At 28.3% G+C, this 20,632-nt stretch overlaps 1 protein-coding gene across 2 annotated transcripts; it reads left to right on the top strand.

Moving 5' to 3' along the window:
• The first annotated feature begins 396 nt into the window (after positions 1–396).
• On the top strand, positions 397–17,713 carry LOC107486622 (isoflavone 7-O-methyltransferase). 2 transcript variants are annotated; one of them, XM_052260021.1, is made up of 3 exons: positions 397–668; positions 1,268–1,798; positions 2,543–2,848. In XM_052260021.1, exons 1-3 carry the CDS (start codon positions 414–416, stop codon positions 2,846–2,848), a joined length of 1,092 nt encoding a protein of 363 aa, XP_052115981.1. In that variant the 5' UTR covers positions 397–413. The 2 variants fall into 2 exon arrangements, with proteins under 2 accessions (XP_052115981.1, XP_015962665.1); XM_016107179.2 differs by lacking the exons at positions 397–668; positions 1,268–1,798; positions 2,543–2,848 and adding exons at positions 14,847–15,108; positions 15,952–16,494; positions 17,204–17,713.
• The last annotated feature ends 2,919 nt before the right edge of the window (positions 17,714–20,632 follow it).

Here is a 20,632-nt window from a genome sequence, read left to right as displayed (position 1 = left end):
TATTGACCAAAAAATTAAAAATTGTATAAATAGAAATATTAAAGAGCCATTAGAATTTGTTATTTTTCATTATCATTTAGTTATTAATTTAATTTTTTTAATTTAATAATTTAAGTATTTAACTGCATATTTTGTTCCATACTTTTAAATATAATAACTAATAACTGACTAAAAATAATAGATTCGATGTTCTTCAAATATTCCTTTATATATAAATTAGCAATTTTAAAATAACTATATATATCAACCTCAACAGTCAATAACGTGGTACACATGGAAAATTATTAAATTAATCACCTCTTGCATGCAAGATGAAACCTTACACTATAAATTAAACCAATGTGAGTTCAACATGAGCATCAACCACAAAGACAAAAAAGACCAGCAGAATCAAAACTGTTCACAAAAGAGTTATGACTTCAAACAATGGCCGCAGCGCAAGTGAGAGCTTCAAAGCTCAAGCACTTGTTTATAGGCACATGTTTAGCATTCTAGACCCCATGTGTCTCAAGTGGATTATTGATTCTCGCATACCAAACATAATCCACGACCATGGAAAACCCATTACTCTTTTAGAATTGGTCTCCATTCTCAAAATTCCGTCAACTAAAGTTGATCGCATTGATGTTTTCATGCGCTACATGGCGTATATTGGATACTTTGATATCGTAAGAATCTACAATTCAAATCACTCTACCTCTTTTTTCTTTAATATATTAAAGGTTTAATTATTCTATCAGTCTCTATAATTTCACTGAATTTTCAATTAGGTTCTTATATTTTTTTTCTTTTCAATTGAGTCCTATATCATATCAGATTTGTAATTAAGTCACTACCGTGATAAAAATACTGGAATTAACGAAATATTTCATTAAGCAAAACAAATATACTTAACACTTGATTGAATATTTTATATAAATTTACAGAATATTCCGTTAATTTCAACGTTTTTATTACAGTAGGGACTTAAGTAATTACAAAATCTGATATGATATAGGGACCTAATTGAAAAGAAACAAACATATAGAGACCTAGTTAAAAATTTGATGAAACTATAGGAATTGAACGCATAAAAGTATTTATAATAATATATACATTGCTATATCTTGTAATCGTATATAGGTGTTTCTATATATGTTGTATATCTTTTTGTTTTCCCATCTCTCTAATTTTGTATTTACTTAGTTTACTTTGATTTTGAAAATTTCAATATTTGCATTTTAATTATATGAAAAGATTAATATTTATACATACCTGTATCTTTAAGACAAAGGTTAGAATCCATGATGGCAATAAAGAAGTAGAAAAGGAAGCATTTGCTCTCACAGCAGCATCAGAACTCTTGATCAAAGGCACTGAAAACCCTTGTATATCTCCATTGGTTGAGTTCGTTATGGATCCACTTATTTCAGATTCCTTTAATTATCTGAGCAAGTGGTTTTCCGACGAAGATCGCCGTCTATATGAGATCACCTTGGGAAAACCTTTGTGGGAGTTTCTTGACAAGAATCCAAGACTCTTGGGTTTGTTTAATGACGCTATGGCCGGTGATTCTCAGATGATAAAGTTGGCACTAAAGGATCACAACATGGTCTTTGAGGGGTTGGAAACAATTGTGGATGTTGGTGGTGGAATTGGAACCACCGCTCTAATTATCAGTGAGAAATTTCCAGCACTCAAATGTATAGTATTTGATCTTCCACAGGTTGTGAAAAATTTGAAGGGATGCAACAATTTAAGCTTTGTTGGTGGAGACATGTTTGAATTCATTCCTAAGGCTGATGCAATTCTACTTAAGGTAACTATTTAATTAGTACTGGATTAGTAGTGTGTTTGTCTTAACTAATTTTAAAATTAGATTAGATTATCGAAGTTACTTTCTTTTATTGTGAATTATATTTACCTTTGTTTTACATTTTTATTTTTTGTTTTTATTTTTAGTGTTTTTAATTTAAAATCTTGTGGAAAAAACAATGAAAATAATAATAAAATTATATATTTTTTTCTTATTTTCTTTTTTTTTTATAAAAATCTGAGAACAGAACATATTAAAAAAAATACAAACAAAACACACCTTATATGTTCTTAAGAATTTCGAAAACATATTGTTTAGATATAATTACCTTTAATAAATTAAAAAATTATTATATAATCATTCTTAATTTATTAAAATTGATCTCAAAGTAATAATTAAAATTAGATTTCTTAAGATTTTAAATATTTTGATGTTACAACAACTAATAATTTTTAATCATCTTAGATATATACTAAAATCAATTATTAAAATCATTAGTCACTATCAACTTGAATAGCTTCAAATGGTTAATTAACTATTCAGAATAGATGGTTATTCTTAAAAATTAAAGTTTATATAAATGTAATTTTTATTTTTATTTTTATTTTTTTACTTTTTCTTTTACCAAAAAAGCTAGTTGCAATAATAAGACATTCAACTTCATTTGTAAATTTATTATTAAGCGGGATTGATGACGATATTACATTATAAAATGATTGTGATATATATCTTTACCTTCTTATGCAGCTAGTCTTACATAATTGGAGTGACGACAATTGCATCAAAATATTGAAAAACTGCAAAGATGCTGTTAAGGTTTCAAGCAAGGATAAAAAAGGTAAAATAATAATTTTAGAGACCGTGATAAATGAAGAACAAGATGAACCTGAAATTACTCGACTCAAATTTCTTATGAGCATAAATATGCAAATTATTCATGGAAAAGAGAGAACCAAAGAAGAATGGAAAAATATCTTTTATGAAGCTGGTCTCTATAATTATAAGATATTTCCATTTACTGGATATTTATCACTTATAGAGGTCTATCCTTAAAATAACCTCGTAATAATTTACAACTCTATGAATAAAAATAAATATTATGTAAGAATAAAATACACATCTTATGTGTAATTGCGTGTATTATTGTTTAGATAGTACTTTATGAATAAAATGTTGTAATAACATTGTAATAAAACTGTGAATTTAGTGTTGATGTATGTTATGAATTAATAAATGTTTCGTTTTTTAAATTAATTAAGGTGTTAATAGTATTGTTTTATAAATCCCTTGAATGAGAGTTTCCTAGATAATCAATATCTCCCTCTCATAAGAATTTTGCATCAGATTTACATGCACATGCATGCATGTAAGAAGAAATGTCCAGTAAAGGTGTGAAAACCTTTTCTTGTCGACACGCTAAGTGGAAGTGGTTTTCGTCTTTTAATCACGAACAAAACCTTAAAATTTGAAATGTCAAAGATAAGATTAGTAATTATGTTATTTGTATATTAAAATTATTTATTAAAATTAGATATCAGTATAAAAGATATGTTGGAATATAAATATATACATTAAAAATAAATTAAACCATATGTGTATTTATACACAATATATTAATAGTTGATTTTCGTGATTAATTTTAATGTATAAATAATATTTTCGTAAAATTAGTGTTTAAATTAATGTGTCAACAAGACATCAATTATAGAGTCGAATAAAACATATCTTATAAGAATGTAGATAGTTCTTTTTTGTAGACATGTCTTGGTAAGTTGGGTGGTTTAATTTCTATCCTTTAAAAAAAGCAAACCTTAAAATGTCAAAATGGACAATATGCTCAAACGAATAGTAAGAATGGCAAAATAGGCTATGCATCCTGTCCAGGTCCACCTCAAAATAGGACGGATTGGCTTGCTCTGTCAAACTTAAAAAGATTAAAATATCTAATTTATTCCGTTTAATGACTGATCAATCGGTCTAATTTGTTTTTTTTTTTTAAGTTAAATGAACATAAAAATATAAATTTCACCTACTTGCCACTGAGGTAAGTTAATAGTTGTGTTTCGATGCTTTAATAACTATATATTGTATAAATTTTGACATGATGGAAATATAACATTAAATAGCAAGTACATTAACTGTTCGAAATAATAAAAATTATGTGTAAAGTATTGTTTTCACGAAAAATTGTCAAATATTGAAATTGTGTTTTTAATTATTATTTAAATTGGTAAAATTTAATTTTATTGTTGATTTGATTGTGTGCTGTAGAATGCAATAAAAATATAAATTATAACAAAAATATTTAACAGAAAATCTTTTTGTATACAATAAAAAATGGATAAAAATACACTTAAAAATTTATACGGTAGTTATAATTACACCTAAATCATTTAGGGTGTTTTTGGAATTAGGTGTATTTTGCAGGTAGAAAGTTAATACGTGGAGGGCGTGTTGCAATACGTGGGGGACGTGTTGGACAGGTAACAACATCCTGACCAACACTTAGAGGACGTGTTGGACACGTAACAATATCTTAACCAATATATGGGAGCGTGTTGAATAACTTTCACAATACTGTAATACACTTCAAATGTCAATATTTAACTAAAATACCATCTCTATTTTCATATTAAAAATAATTTTTGAAATTATGCACATACACACATTGTTTTATATTCTAATGGACACATTTACCTTTCTGACAATGCGCATGTGCCTCCGTTAATAATACTACATACGACACCTATAATGTTTTGAGTATAGAATGACATTATTATTATGAGTGACATGACAATTTGTTACTATATTAGATAAAATCTTTTTAAAATTAAATTATTAAGTGAAATTAAACCTAAACTCTCTATTCCTTTATCTTCAAAAATTGTAAAAATTTATGAAACTTTAACAGAGAACGAAGATTATGGTTTCACTCTTCTAGAAAATGAAGTCTCAAATCCCTATGCTACGGGAGTAGCTTCACAAAATGGTGGAAGTATATGAGGTTCACTACAAGAGAGGCGTTACATGGCAGTAGTTTTTTTTTATTAGCGGCGGTTTTACACCGCCGCAAAATTAAATTTCGGCGATTTATTAGACCGCCATAGATATTGGCGCCGGGAGATGATTTTGCGGCAATTTTCAACAACCGCTGGTATAACTGCCGATGAATCAGTATTTTGCGGCAACTAATTTAGCGGCGGTTTTAAACCGTCGCGATATACAGGTATTAGAATTTAGTTCAGTTTTTACCGGCGGTTTCGAACCGCCACAATGTTCTTACATTTTTCCATTAGAACTGTTTGCGGCGGTTATAAAACCGCCGCTAATTTCAATACAAATTTAAAATAAATTTAGATTTTCCTTTTAAAAAAGCTGATTTTTTTGTTTAATTTTAAAGATACATTTGGTTTGCTGATAATTCAAGGTATCCTTCAACATGATTCTACAAAATCAATTCACAAAGAGTTCTATTACACAATCTCTAGTTTTTCATTTAGAAATTGCAATCATGATATAATTTAAGTATTTCTCTTCCTATGACTAATTACAAAATCATAGAAATTACAAAAGAGAAATGAGATAGTTTACACATGACCAGTTACACATCTGATGATAATGCCTTTCTCTTCCTCTAGCTTCTTTCTTCTCTCACCTATTTTCTTGTTACGACAAGAATAGATAATCAGAAACCACAATGAATTTTGCAAAAATGGTGGCAGAATACTAGGATTGATGGATCAAATTATGAACCTTGAGGCATCCAGGATTGGTGGACGGAGTCTCTTCTTTTCCTGCTAATAAAAGCAGTGTTGATTCCAATGACCATGACGTACCTTCTCTTAGGAGTTGATTAAGTTGCTTTTATATCTTCTGATAGAGGAGCGCCATTGCGAATTGACTCCTGAGCTGCCTTTGCAGAAGCTAACTCCGTATCCAAGTTTGAAATAGTTTTGTCCAATGTTCTACATTCAACACAATCTCATAAGCTTTGAAATGAAAATTTAGCAGCACACAACACAACACAACAGCATCATGGTATATAATTTACTGATGGAAATATACAAGACAGATTTCCTATTGAGCTTTTTTGTTCCCCTTCATCGATGAAGCAAAACAATTAATGGATACAAAAAACGAGCTAAACCAATTTCAAAGTTCATAGAAAAAAATTTAGAATAAATCAAACCAAAAAGAACAAACCAGAAGTGAATATTAACAAAATATCCATAATAAATGATAAAACCACAAGGATGTGAGTTCTATGTTTTCTCTTTGCTCACGCACCCACACAAACATTTATGCCATAAGAAAATTTGCAAACAAGGCCCTTACTATGGATCTCAATAAAGTATAAGCCAAATAAAAGTAGTTACCTTTTGTCAAGGTCCTACAGTTCCAGTTACAGCCGGTAGGCCTTGTACCTGCCAATGGGAAAAAAAAGAAAAAAAAAACACATTTATTTAGAAATGAGCTGGACTTGCAAAATTATCATGAAAATATAAGAGGGTTGGACTTGTAAAATTATCATGCAAATATAGTTTTTCATGAAATCTTTTGCAATATCAACAGATAACTTAAACATCATACAAAGTCAAGAATTGCCAGGAGAACAGGTGTGAAATATTTTCCAGATTTTTTTAATATTTTAAAGATTATGCTCCAAATGTTCTTTGATTTAAGGAGGGTGGGGGTGTTTTCTGATGTCTGATTTTTCTGTTCACATTTTTTAGCTATGTCTTTTCCTTTTTCCCCCTTTTTATTATTTGTGCGGCTGCTTCTGATTTTAAATTATGGGAGCTTATAAAACAATAAGCTGTACATGGATTAAGATACTGGAGCTATATCCAATTCACCAGGTAAATACATCAGCCATGTTTAATGAGTTTCTGAGTTTCTTATAAGTTAAACCATTAGAGTACTTCATGAATTTGGGCTATTTTTTTTAAATGTGCTGCATATATTTAATGATTGGATGTAAGGTAAAAGAAGAGGGAAACATACCTAAAGAATCTCCAACTAGATCAGCTGTGGAGGGTGGAAATCTATAGACTGTTAGTCTGGCCTGGATCCATTATCAGGCTTTCGCCAAATCAAAACCAGCTGTGCTCTTGTTCTTGGCAGGAGTCATGGCATCATTGTTAGAAAATCAAATTCATGATAAAAGGCCAAGAACACCTATCATGCAATAATCCCTTATTATCATCGATGACTATGACAATAAAACTAACCTACTAGTACTTTAAAATAAGAAATACACCTAAGGAATAATATGAAAGTGAAACTAAAACAGCATACTTATAAATACCACCTGTACTAGTTTTGGTTTTAGTGAATGACATTGCAACAATTTCATTCATTAAAGTATAAGACAAACAAAAATAGTTGACTTCTGACATTTGAGGACTATATCTGTGATGGGTCTAGACCGTGGGGGTGAAATGCAATTCCAAACCATGGTTTCTCTTACAAGATTGGAATTAACGTTTTCTATGGTTGAGTGTTCTAAGTTGATGTGTTCTTTGTTAGCATCTTTACACAATTTATGAGTGTGTCTAAGGCAGTGGTATGCATTAACTTAGGTTGTGTTTGTTGCATTCCCATTTGTGGTATTCTCTTGTGTTGGTAGCGAAGCAATGCAAGCAAAATAATAAATAAGTATCCAAAGACTCTGAAAAACGTTCTTCGTATCAAAGAATGGCGAAAAAAATCTTTTAACCTACAACTACGAGTCTACAACTCCATCCTCCAATTTTATTTAACAGTAAATTGTGAATAAGAAGAAGAAGAAAAAGACAAAAAAAAAAAGATAAAAAAATACAATAAAGTTAGTTGATTATCAATAGGTTAAATTATTTTGTCAATTTTTATAATTTTATCAAATTTATAATTAAGTCATTAAACTTAAAAGTTTTTAATTAGATTCTTACACTATTTTTAATTTTATAATTAAATTTTTATTGTGCTAAAAATATTAGAGTTAACAAGATATATAAAATAATAATTTTAAAAGTTGTGATAAATAAAGAATAAGATGAACCTAAAATTACTTGACTCAAATTTCTTATGAATATAAGCATGTATATTATTTTTTATGAAAAAGAGAGAACCAAAGAAGAATGAAAAAGTATCTTTTATAAAGTTGGCCTCTATAATTATAAGATATCTCCATTTACTAGATATTTATCACTTATAGAAGTTTATCTTTAAAGATGACTTCATAACGATTTTTACAATTCTATGAATAAAAATAAATATTATGTAAACAACTAAAAAAGAAAATGTCTACTTTGAATGTAGCATTTAGAATGCACCTTTTTTTTATTTTAACGTAGAATTATGTCCGAAAGACAATAGAAAATCAGTTTAAATTTATTTTATTTAGTATTTATTAATTATCGTTAGAATAATTGTGTAATTTTAGATGTAATAAATATATAATTACAAATATTATATGTATAAAATTATAGATGATATGTTATATTCTTTAGTACGTATTATTGTTTTATGTAGTTGTGTGTTGTTGTTTACATCGTGTTTTTTATGAATAAGATTTTGCAACATAGTATTAATAGTGTGAATTTAAGGTTGATGTATGTTACGAATTAAATATTTCGCTTTTAAAATTAAGGCGTTAATACTTAATAAAAAATATAAGAAACAACATTTTTTTAAACAACGTAAACATTAGATAATTAAAAAAAGTTAATAGTATTATTGTATTCAATATCCCTTTACATAAGCATTTATCATGGGATTTACATGCACATTGAATTAGAATTATTGCGATATTTTTTAAAAGAAAAATAATAGAAGACCAACACTTTTATTAATATTAACAAAGCTCTTTGTAAAGAGTAATCAAGATATTATTTAGGAGTAAATTATCAATTTGGTCTTTGTCTATTTTTTAGAATGACAATATGACCTCTCATCATAAAAACGTTTTACTTTAGTTCTGTCTTTTACTTCTATGACCCAACACGGTCTTTATGGGTGTTTTTCTGTCAACTCTGAACAAAAAGTGCCGACGTATCAGGTTAAAAAATGGATAAGGGCCTAATTGTCTCTAAATTTAAATTGGTTAATTAGGGGTTTATTTGTCCCTATTCTTTAAATAATATTTTTTAAAATTTTTTATTCATTTTATTAATATTCTTTTTTTAATAAATTATTGAATATATGGTATAATAAGTACAAAATAATTAATAAATTATTCAAATTAAAAAATATCATTTATTATAAATAATTCTCAAATATAATTTTTAAATATATATAAATAATAAATATTAAAATTCGGTTAATACATACATTAATAATAATAATCCTATGACATACTATTAGTATTATAATCTAAATAATTTTTACAATAAAATAAAAACTAATGAACACATTATTTGATATATAGTAAACTTTTTTTGAGTAATAACAAATTTAATTTCTTTTTATCTCTTTAAACTAAATTAATAATTCTATTTGATATCTTAGCACTAAAATACACTATGAGTAGGCTACTAATAGTCTAATACTAAATGAAATAAAATATAATATATATTATGGAGATCATTTATAAACTCAGCAAACTCAAAATATCAATAATATTATTAATCTATGAATAATATTTTGAGTAAAATATATGTAACATTTAATTAAATTTTAATATACATAAAATTTTAGTTAAACCACATTATTCTTATATTAATAAATCTTCATGGATCTGTACCTTATTATGAGAATATGTATTATTAATAGATTAATAATATTATTGATGCTTTGAGTTTGTTGAGTTTATAAATGGTGTTTATAAGAATATAACATGTCTATCATTTATTATATTAGTATTTTTTTCAAAGACTAATTATATTAGTCCAAAGTTAAAATTCTTAAAAACTTAATTATTATTTTACTCTAAATTTTGTTGGTCGTGTAATATTACTCTTTTTAAAATATAAATCATATTTCACATATTAAAATAATCAATTCGATCAGCACTACAAAAAAACTAGTCATTAACCACGAAATTTTAGCTATGATCTGATTGAAGTTTTATGACGGCAAATCCAAATAACAGTAGCACTCTACAAAATTTGACAGGAATTGCATTATATTAGATATAGAAAAATACTCACATTCAATTCAGGTTTAAGATCAGAATATCTTATTCTTTTACTCTCTTCTTCTACCTTATCATCTCTTCTATACTTTCACATAACTTTTTTTAGCAAGTAAGAGAGAGAAAGTGAATAAAAAACCGAATAAAATAATTAAATTATACGTATTTGTAAAATAATTCAACATTTATTCTTCTGTTTGAGTTTTTTTTTTTCAAAAATAAAATAATTTAAATTTGTCACAAAAAATTACAGAAGAGTTCATAAAAATTTCACATTAACAGACCATTCAATTTCTTGTAAGTGATGATGTTGGATGCTTGAAATATTGTTAATGGGAGTTGCAAATGCGGAGCCGTCATAATAGACTTAGAGACAATAAAGTGTTTATTTTTAACTTTTTCTAAACTGTAATATGTTTAATATATAGTTGATCTTTTATGTTCATTGTTGAACTGTGTTTGTATTCTATTTATATGGTGAAAAATCATAGCTATCGCCTATGAGATTAAGTTTTTAATGATCTTATGTTGCGACATATTTTATATTATATTCTAAACGGTTCTGACCATCTAGACCAACATGTATGTGTAAAAGTATTGAGAGAGAACGAAAACTAAAATGAAAGAATGAAAATTGTATCTGCAGATTTTCTCATTAACTTGTTAATCAAGTAATACAGAGAACTAGTCATTTATAACACTAAACTAACTATCAGAATTAGTTAAGCTTCACTTACTAATTCAATAAAAAAAACAAGAACCTAAAGGCTACTATTTACATCACCTACAAACTCATGTTGGATAAATTAAATAGCAACTTGGGTTTTTTAAAGGTAACTGTTGGGGAATGGATCCTCGTAATTGTTAAAACAAATTGAAGGAGTAAAGTGTGATTTATAATCTTTTAATGCTCTCTCTCATATTTCTTCTTTATTCCACTTATAAAAATTAATGGTGAGAGATTACACTTTACTTCCTTAATTATTAAAAAAAATTGAAATTATCCATTCCCATAACTGTTAGGACTTACAATATTAGCAACCTTATTTCATTATAATATTTTTGAGTTATTGCAACATGTGCTATAAATAATACTTAAAAAATGTTATTTAAAATAGTAAAAATTAACACTTAAAATTTATTGCAAAAAAATAAGCCAATTACAACTCTTTATTAATAAGTGTTCTCATTGATCGATTTAAAGAACATATAAAAAGCGTTGCTTTAGTAAATTAAACACACAACATTTATGATATTCCTATATTACTCTTTATAAGAGTTGCTTTTAAATATATAATAATAATAAACTTCTCGTGGTAAGCGTTGCTAAAATCTTTTTCATCAAAATTTTAATTCCCTCCAAATATTTTAATAGAACTTACTTTTCCTCCTAAACCAAAAACCAGAAAGAAAACACGAGCAATAATTGATTCATCATTTTCCTCACTACTATTAGTCAATTACTTAGAAACAGAACTCAAATCCTACCATTTTAGAATCAAAATCCTAACTCCAACCCTAGCTCAATTTTTCCAATTTCATGACATTGACTAGCTTTCTACGTTCCTCTTTCTCGCAGTCGTGGTATTGTTCACTGTTCTGCTCGCATCGCGTTCTGCTCAACTCGTGTCATGTGCTTCTTCTCGCATCATGTTCTGCTCTGCTCCGCCATGTTCGATCTTCGGCTCGCGCCATTCTGAAACATTCGCTTTGCTCCGTCGTGGTGTCGTCCACATCTTCTTCTCAAGTCTCTCAGGCATGACAAAAATTTCTCTCAAATTTTACTTACTAGTGGTTTAATCTGGTTCAATTGTTGAAATAACAAAACTAATCCAACCGTGTTCAATTACAAACCTTAACCCCAACCACTTTGAATTTTGATTGATGTGCGATTTACTCTTTTCTCTTCGTGTTCTTTATCACTACTTACGATTTACTCTTCTCTATTTGATTTCCTCATCATTGCCTGTGTTCCTCATTGTTGGCGTCTCCGTCGAATTCATTGCTGCTCGCCTCGCCTCGCCGTTGGGTCCGTCCTAGCTGCTCGCGTGGCCATCTCTTCATCGTTGGTCGCATTTGAAGCTTCTGATTTTTGGTCTTCTCGCTTCCAATTCGTTGACAAGGGAACCCCATGGACAGAAGAGAAACAAAATAAGTTTGTGAAGCTGCAATCTATGATGACTTGGTACTCACTCTACGACCCTTCCATATTGGAGCCAGCAACCATCAGGTATATAAAGGAGGTGCAACTTTTCAATAATGCCAAGCCAATAATTGTAGTTCTAGATCAGCAAGGGAAGGTTGTTAACCTGACTGCAACACACATGATATGGATTTGTTAACCTGAATGCTAGAATCTTTACCTTCAGCAGCAATCTTTTATTTTCGAATCTGATGAGTTTTCAACCAAGCTAAAATCTTTTCCTTTAGCACATCTTTTGTGTCTGGTTCATCTCCATTCTCAATTTTAGGGCCACTGATGAGCTTTCAACCAAGCATCCTAATAATCTTCGGCAAATTGTTATGAGATTTATTGGCAAATATGAATATATGTATTTACAATGCTAGTTAAAACTTTTAATATCTATTTTAATTAGAATTTCATTAGTTATTAAGGTTTTATCTCTTTTTTGAATTTTATTATTTTCAAATTTATTTAATAATTAAAATGATTACATATGCCTTCTTTGTATTTTTACTGCAAAAACAACCTTTATTTTTAGCCAAAAAGACCACCTTTCAATGGTTGCTGTTCCGAGGGTAACCTGAAACTGTAGGTCGATCTCAGACGAGATCTTCTGTGCTGGTCGGAGCTGTGGTGTCCGACTTGTTGGACTTGGTGATGGTGCTGATCCTTCGTCCCCGGAGGGTGGGGGGTACCTGCAAGGGACTCCGATATTTAAGTTAGCAAGGGTATTAAGCAGGTATTGAGTAGAATCAGAGTATGAGTTATACCTGGGTGCTCTAGTGTATTTATAGTGATGAGATGTGACCTTTTTGGATAAGATAAGTTAGCTATCTTATCTTATCTTTATATTTGAGCTGAGGTCAGCGTATCTTTGACGGAACCGCCTTTATCCTATAGGCTTGGGCTGCCTTAGGATTCGGGTCATACTCCTCTATTTGGGCCCTTAACTGGGCTCTCCTGTCGATTTAGCCGAGCTCTTTGAGAAGAGGTCGGATAGCCTGACCTGAAGAGGTTGGTCGCTTTATCTCGAATCATCCCAGGTCGGATAGCTCGACCCAGGGTATGAACAGTTGCATATTTAGTTTAAAGGCAACACTTATATGGGTTGCATATTTAGAAGAATATGCAATGCTTCCAAGGGTTGCATATCAAACTGATAGGCAACACTTTTAACAGGTTACAAATTAAAATAAATAAACAACATTTTAACGTGTTGCATATTCTAAACAATAGGCAACACTTTAAAGTATTACATAATCAGAAAAATAGACAACACTTTTTACTAGTAGTTGAAGCATGACAGCTAAAAGAACAGGTGTAAACTGTCGTCTAAAACACACTTTAAAAGTGTTGTCTATTTCAAAGAATAAACAACACCTTATAAAGAGTTGTCTTCAAAAGCGTTGCTTTTAAAGCAAAAAAGTATTGTCTTGACCTAAGACAATGGCTGCATCTGCCAGGCCCCAAAAACATTGCTTCAAGTCCCAAAATATTGTTATAAATTAAAGACAATCTTTTATCAACCTTTAAACAACACTTTTTAAACGTTGTCTCGCCTCCAAAATGTTGTAGTATTTTTTGGAAGGATGAATCACAACAGCTAATAAATTTTTGGTAATTCTATCATCTACAAAATACTAAGTCAAATTCAAAATGTTTGAATTGGCTAATAAAACTGTTGTCGATATATTGTTACAAAAAATAGTAAAAAAAATGTTGTGTCAGCAGGACAGCAGAGTTTCTATTGACTATAATTTATTTACTGTGTTTTAGGTTATAAAATTGGCTTCATAGTAAATATAATAATATATGTTTTATTTTCAATTTTCTAAATTACTTATCTCTTCAGAATCTGAAAAGACAATAAATTTTACTTTAGATGATTTATGAAAAATTCAACTTTGAAATGTAGTAAAATATATCTAAGTACTCTCTTAATTGTTATCCAATATTGAGGAGTAACAAGTTGGCTTAATTTATTCATAGAAAAAGCAATGTCAAATCTAATGGTCAACACATATTGCAATTCCCCTATAATTGTACGATACAAATTGGAAGTCATAAAAGAATGTTTCAGATTGAGCTGAGTCTAAGAAAGCTGATCATATATAGGAATTTGCATTAGTTTTGAACCTTGCTCTTATTAGTAGTTCATTTATATATTTAGTTTGCAATAATAATAGAACAGCTAATATTTCAATACAAAAATTAGAAATTAGAAATGCTATTTTTTTAAAAAAATGATAAAAATTAAAACAAAATAAAATTATACTTTATCTATAAAAAAAAAAGAATTTACTTATTACCTTCTAGATCAACAAATGCGTCATAATGGAGCTGTAAATATTTACCTAAACATTAAAAATGGTATAAATAGAAATATTAAAGAGCCATTAGAATTTGTTATTTTTCATTATCATTTAGTTATTAATTTAATTTTTTTAATTTAATAATTTAAGTATTTAACTGCATATTTTGTTCCATACTTTTAAATATAATAACTAATAACTGACTAAAAATAATAGATTCGATGTTCTTCAAATATTCCTTTATATATAAATTAGCAATTTTAAAATAACTATATATATCAACCTCAACAGTCAATAACGTGGTACACATGAAAAATGATTAAATTAATCACCTCTTGCATGCAAGATGAAACCTTACACTATAAATTAAACCAATGTGAGTTCAAGATGAGCATCCAGCACAAAGATTAAAAGGACCAGCAGAATCAAAAGTGTTCACAAAAGAGTTATGACTTCAAACAATGGGCGCAGCACAAGTGAGAGCTTCAAAGCTCAAGCACTTGTTTATAGGCATATGTTTAGCATCCTAGACTCCATGTGTCTCAAGTGGATCATTGACTCTCGCATACCAAACATAATTCACGACCATGGAAAACCCATTACTCTTTTAGAATTGGTCTCCATTCTCAAAATTCCATCAACTAAAGTTGATCGCATTGATGTTTTCATGCGCTACATGACGTATATTGGATACTTTGATATAGTAAGATTCTATAATTCAGATCACATTACCTCTTTTCTCTTTAATATATTAAAAGGAAGTTTTATCTTAAATTATTTAAGATTATTAGGTGTAATTCTTATCGAATCCCGTTCATGGAACAAGGTTATTAAACTTGTATATTTCAAAATTTATCTTTCTTAAAAAATTTTAGATTTTATTATATATATAATTTGTTCCTAAAAAGGAAAAAGTATATCTTAGACTTAATTGGTATATATGTCTTTGTAGAGAGAATAATCAAAACTCCGCTCTAAATGTTAATTCAGTTAGCTAATATATATATATATATATATAATTTTGTGTAATAAATAATTTCATAACATAATAAAAAAAATATGTATGACCGAAAATCTTGAAATTTTATCTTTGTTCCTTCATTCTTTTTAGTGACAAAAAATATCAATCATAAAACAAAAATAAATATATGAATAACTTACGTTTAAAAAAAAACAATACAAAGATGTTTATAGTAATTATATAAAGAATTTAATTTTGATACCGTGTCAGGATAAAGTAGTTTTATATATGCATCCAATTACATAATATTACATCAGTAAAAATAACTATCTTTCACATTAACTGCATGTATAATCATCTAAAAAAATGAATATAATTGCACGACTATGTAAAATATTTTACATTTAAACCCTTATATAAATATCGTAAACATTAAAGTCATACTTCTTTTACATTTTGATATTATTTTTCTTTTAATTTTTAAATTAAAATATAGTTATTAAATAATAATAAAATATTACTAAAGCATCCATACATCAACCCATATGTAGTTATATTATTAATATTTATATCTATATCTGTAAGACAAAGGTTAGAATTCATGGCGACAATGATGGCAATAATCAAGAAGAAGAAAAAGAAGCATTTGCTCTCACAGCAGCATCTGAACTCTTGGTCAAAGGCACTGAAAACCCTTGTATATCTCCAATGGTGGAGTTTGTATTAGATCCAGTTCATTCAGATTTTTTCAATTATCTGAGCAAGTGGTTTTCAGACGAAAATCGCCGTCTATACGAAATTACTTCGGGGACACCTTGGTGGGAGTTGCTTGACAAGAATCCAAGACTCTTGGGCTTGTTCAATGACGCTATGGCCGGTGATTCTCAGATGATAAAACTGGCACTAAAGGATCACAACATGGCCTTTGAGGGGTTGGAAACAATTGTGGATGTTGGTGGTGGAACTGGAACCACCGCTCAAATTTTCAGTGAGAAATTTCCAGAACTCAAATACATAGTATTTGATCTTCCACAGGTTGTGAAAAATTTGAAGGGATGCAATAATTTGAACTTTGTTGGTGGAGACATGTTTGAATCCATTCCTAAGGCTGATGCAATTCTACTTAAGGTAACCATTTAATTAGTACTGGCCTAGTAGTGTGTTTGTCTTAATTAATTTCAAAATTAGATTATTGAAGCTATTCTTTTTTGTTGCAAACTATACGTGCCTTCCGTTTACGTTTTTATTTTTAGGGTTTTTGTATTTTTAAGATTTTATAAAAAATAATAAAAAAAATACAAACAAAATAGACCTTATATATTCTTAAGAGTTTCAAAAACATATCGTTTTAGATATGATTATTAAAATAGACCTTTAATAAATTAAAAAATTGGAATATAATTATTTGTAATTTATTAAAATTAATCTCAAAGTAATTAAATTAAAATTTTTTTAAGATTTAAAATTTTTGGATGTTACAATAATTGAAAACTTTTGAAAGCTCCCTACATTTTCTTCTTACACCATGTAAACAATGCTTTGCCATTTCATTTGGTGACATTTGAATAGCTTCAAATGGTTAAATAACTATTCAGATTAGATGGTTATTCTTAAAAAGTTTATATAAATGTAGTTTTTATTTTTATTTTCTTACTTTTTATCTAAAAACAATAATTTGTCAAAAAAAATCACACAATTGAAGTCAACTTTTTTCTTTTACCAAAAAAGCTAGTTGAATAAGACACTCAATTATATTTCATTTGTAAACTTAGCCAACAGAATTGAGGACATTACATTATAGAATGATTGTGATGTATATTTTTGCTTTCTTTTGCAGTCAGTCTTACATAATTGGAGTGATGACAATTGCATAAAAATATTGAGAAACTGTAAAGATGCTGTTAAAGTTTTAAGCAAAGATAGAAAAGGTAAAATAATAATTTTAGAAACCGTGATAAACGAAAAACAAGATGAACCTGAAATTACTCGACTCAAATTTCTTATGAATATAAATATGCAAATTATGCACGGAAAAGAGAGAAGCGAAGAAGAATGGAAAAATATCTTTCATGAAGCTGGCCTCTATGATTATAAGATATTTTCATTTACTGGATATTTATCATTAATAGAAGTCTATCCTTAAAAATGACTTTGTAATAGTTTATGACTCTATGAATAAAAATAAATATTATGTAAAAGAATAAAATACACATTTTATGTAATCGTGTGTATTGGTGTTTAGATAGTACTTTTTATAAATAAAATGTTGTAATACCATGGTAATAAGACTGTGAATTTAGTGTTGATGTATGTTATGAATTAATAAATGTTTCCTTTTCTAAATTAATTAAGGTGTTAATAGTATTGTTTTATAAATCTCTTGAATGAGAGTTTCCTAGATAATCAATATCTCCCTCTCATAACCTATAGCATCAGATTTACATGCACATGCATGCATGTAAGAAGAAATGTCCAGTAAAGGTGTGAATACCTATCCTTGTCGACACGCTTTAAAAGGATTAAGTGGTTTTCGTCTTTTAATCACAAACAAATTAAAGCCTTAAAATCGAAATGTCAAAGATAACAATAATATTTTAAGTGGGTGTGCTGAGTTGCTATAGATGGTATTAAAATTAGCAACTATACCACTAGTTGTACACTAAAATTAGTCATTAAAATCAATCAACAGTATAAAATATATGTTAAAATATAAATACACATTAAAAATAAATTAAACTATACATATATTTATACATAAATACATTAATAACTGATTTTAATAATTAATTTTAGTATATAAATAATATTTTTATAAAGTTAGAATTTAAATTAATGTGTCAACAAGACCTCAATTGTAGAGTGAAATAAAATATGCCTTATAAAAGTATAGATAATTCTTTTTTATAAACATGTTTTGACAGGTTAGGGAATTAAATTTCCATCCTTTAAAAAAAAACCCCTTAAGATTTAAAATGTCAAAGCTGATAATATCCTCAAACGATTTAAGAGTGGCAATAGGTTGGATAAGATAGAATTTGGATTCAACTCTAATATTATGTATGGGTTGAGATTTTTATATAAACTCAATCTTACTTTATCCTATCCGCAGGTTGAGAATATCTCAATCCTAATATTCTACTTATTCTTAACCTATGATATTCGATTCTACCCACAGATTACCAAAAAGATACAATATTATTATACAATTTGATGATAATTTAAAATAAAATTGATTTTTATGTAAAAAATATATATTAAATTATCAATTAATAATCTCTTCTTAGTGACTAAGAATCTTTTGTATTTAGTGAGAAATCTTTGATTCAACATCCACTTAAAATATATATATATATATTTAGTACAAATTGGTCGAGTATGGTTAAGGCTCAATTCGCACCCAACCCGACCTGCACAAAAATTTTACGAACACCCTATTTTATCTGCTACAGATCGAATTGACAACCCTATTCGATCGAGTTAAATCGAATTAAATACTCGCGGATAGATTATATGTTGTCACCCCTAAACGGATTGGCTCGTTCGGTCAAACTTAAATGGACTAAAATATCTAATTTATCCCTATTAATGGCTGGTCGAGTGGTCTAACTTGTTTTTTTCTTTTTAAAAAGCTAAATGAACATAAAAATATAAATTTCACCTACTTGCCATTGAGCTAAGTTAATAGTTGTGTTTTGATGCTTTAATAACTATATTTGACGTGATGGAAATATAACACTAAATAGTAAGTATATTAACTGTTTCAAGTAAGGTTACAAAAATTGAACCGGTTAATAAACTGATGAAATTATTGATTCAATGATTTACTAGTTCAATTGGGGTTCAACCGGAATTTAACCGATTTAATTAAATATTAAATAAAATTATTAAAAAACCTAAAAATAATTTTAAATATATAAATTCAATAATTTCTAACTTAAAAAATTTAAAACTTCACATAATAAATTATCCATAACTTAATGTTAGAGGTTCACAAACAACTTCAAACATCAAAGTTTATAACTAAAAAACTTCATAGATCATTAAGGAAGAGAAATATAGTAATACTAAGAAACCCAAAAGAATATTTAAATTGGCATGCCTTGTGTACATATCATCTAACAACACTTAAATTGTGGCTGTAAAGTATAAATAGATTGAATGATACTATTCAAAATAAAGGTATATTTGGAGAAAAAGAATTGTATGTGCAATCAATTAGGCAAATTAAGTTTAGAATTCATATTAAAATAAAATTATAACAAAAACAATTACATGTGTATGCATCAGGTGGAAAAGATTTGTCGTTAGCATTTGGAAATCACATTTTTAAGATGTAGTTAGCAGCTATTTGGAAATTGTTTTGATAAAGAAAGGCATCTTAGCCAACCCAAAATCTGCAAGCTTCACGGATCCATTTTCATCGACCAATATATTAGCACACTTGATGTCCCTATAAGAAATTCATTTTTTTTTCATTAGAATATTGCAGGTGTAAAATCATTATTACATTGCAGTAAGATAGAATTAAAAAGTTCAATGTTACCTGTGAACCACGTTACGATCATGGAGATACTTCAAACCACTTAGAATCTGTCTTGTGTATGCCGAAATCTGAGAATCCTTTAAACGATACTCTCTATAAAGACTTGCCAATGATCCTTTTGTTACAAGCTCGAGAAAGATGTATAGCATGTTATTGTCCTGGGAAATAAAGATTAAAATACAATCATCATTTACATAATCAAACTATAACAATTTATATAGAGTTGCCACATTAGCTCAATAGATAAAGAACTAATATTTATTCAGTTAAAAATTTCGAGCATACCTTGTCTGTGCCAAGATATCTAACTATGTTCTCATGTTCATCCTTCTCTAAGTGTTCATACTGCATTGTTTAAAGAAAAACAAAAAGATAAACAGTGGTTTTTGTGTGTTCTCATCTCTTCTTCTCAGACTTGTGAAGAACCAGAAAAGCAGAACCAAATGCTTCTCTTTCAATTTGTTCTATCACCTCATAAAACCATGAACAAATAAATAATTCAGCAACCAAAATCATGAAGCACCAAACAAATTCATGAAGCCAGCAAACAAACAAATAACTTCAGAAAATGAAAAATCAAAATCAAAATCGAACAAATAAAGCAATAGACAAATTCATGAAGCAGCAAACAAATTCATGAACAAATAACCTCAGAATCATGAAGCCAGTAAACAAAATCATGAACAGATAATAAATAAATCAAGCACAGAAAATCAAAATCAG

This window comes from Arachis duranensis, chromosome 4, assembly GCF_000817695.3.
Source record: "Arachis duranensis cultivar V14167 chromosome 4, aradu.V14167.gnm2.J7QH, whole genome shotgun sequence".
In the NCBI taxonomy this organism is placed as follows: Eukaryota; Viridiplantae; Streptophyta; class Magnoliopsida; order Fabales; family Fabaceae; genus Arachis; species Arachis duranensis.
The sequence above is the reverse complement of the archived record's forward strand: the minus strand, read 5'-3'. Positions and strand labels throughout refer to the sequence as shown.

What these genes read in the sequence shown, in the direction of transcription:
- LOC107486622 (XM_016107179.2), top strand. Translation starts at nt 14,854, where the DNA reads ATGACTTCAAACAATGGGCGCAGCACAAGTGAGAGCTTCAAAGCTCAA. An exon ending in ATATTGGATACTTTGATATA is followed by an intron (nt 15,109 to 15,951) that starts GTAAGATTCTAT and finishes TATATCTGTAAG; the next exon opens with ACAAAGGTTAGAATTCATGG. An exon ending in CTGATGCAATTCTACTTAAG is followed by an intron (nt 16,495 to 17,203) that starts GTAACCATTTAA and finishes TTTCTTTTGCAG; the next exon opens with TCAGTCTTACATAATTGGAG.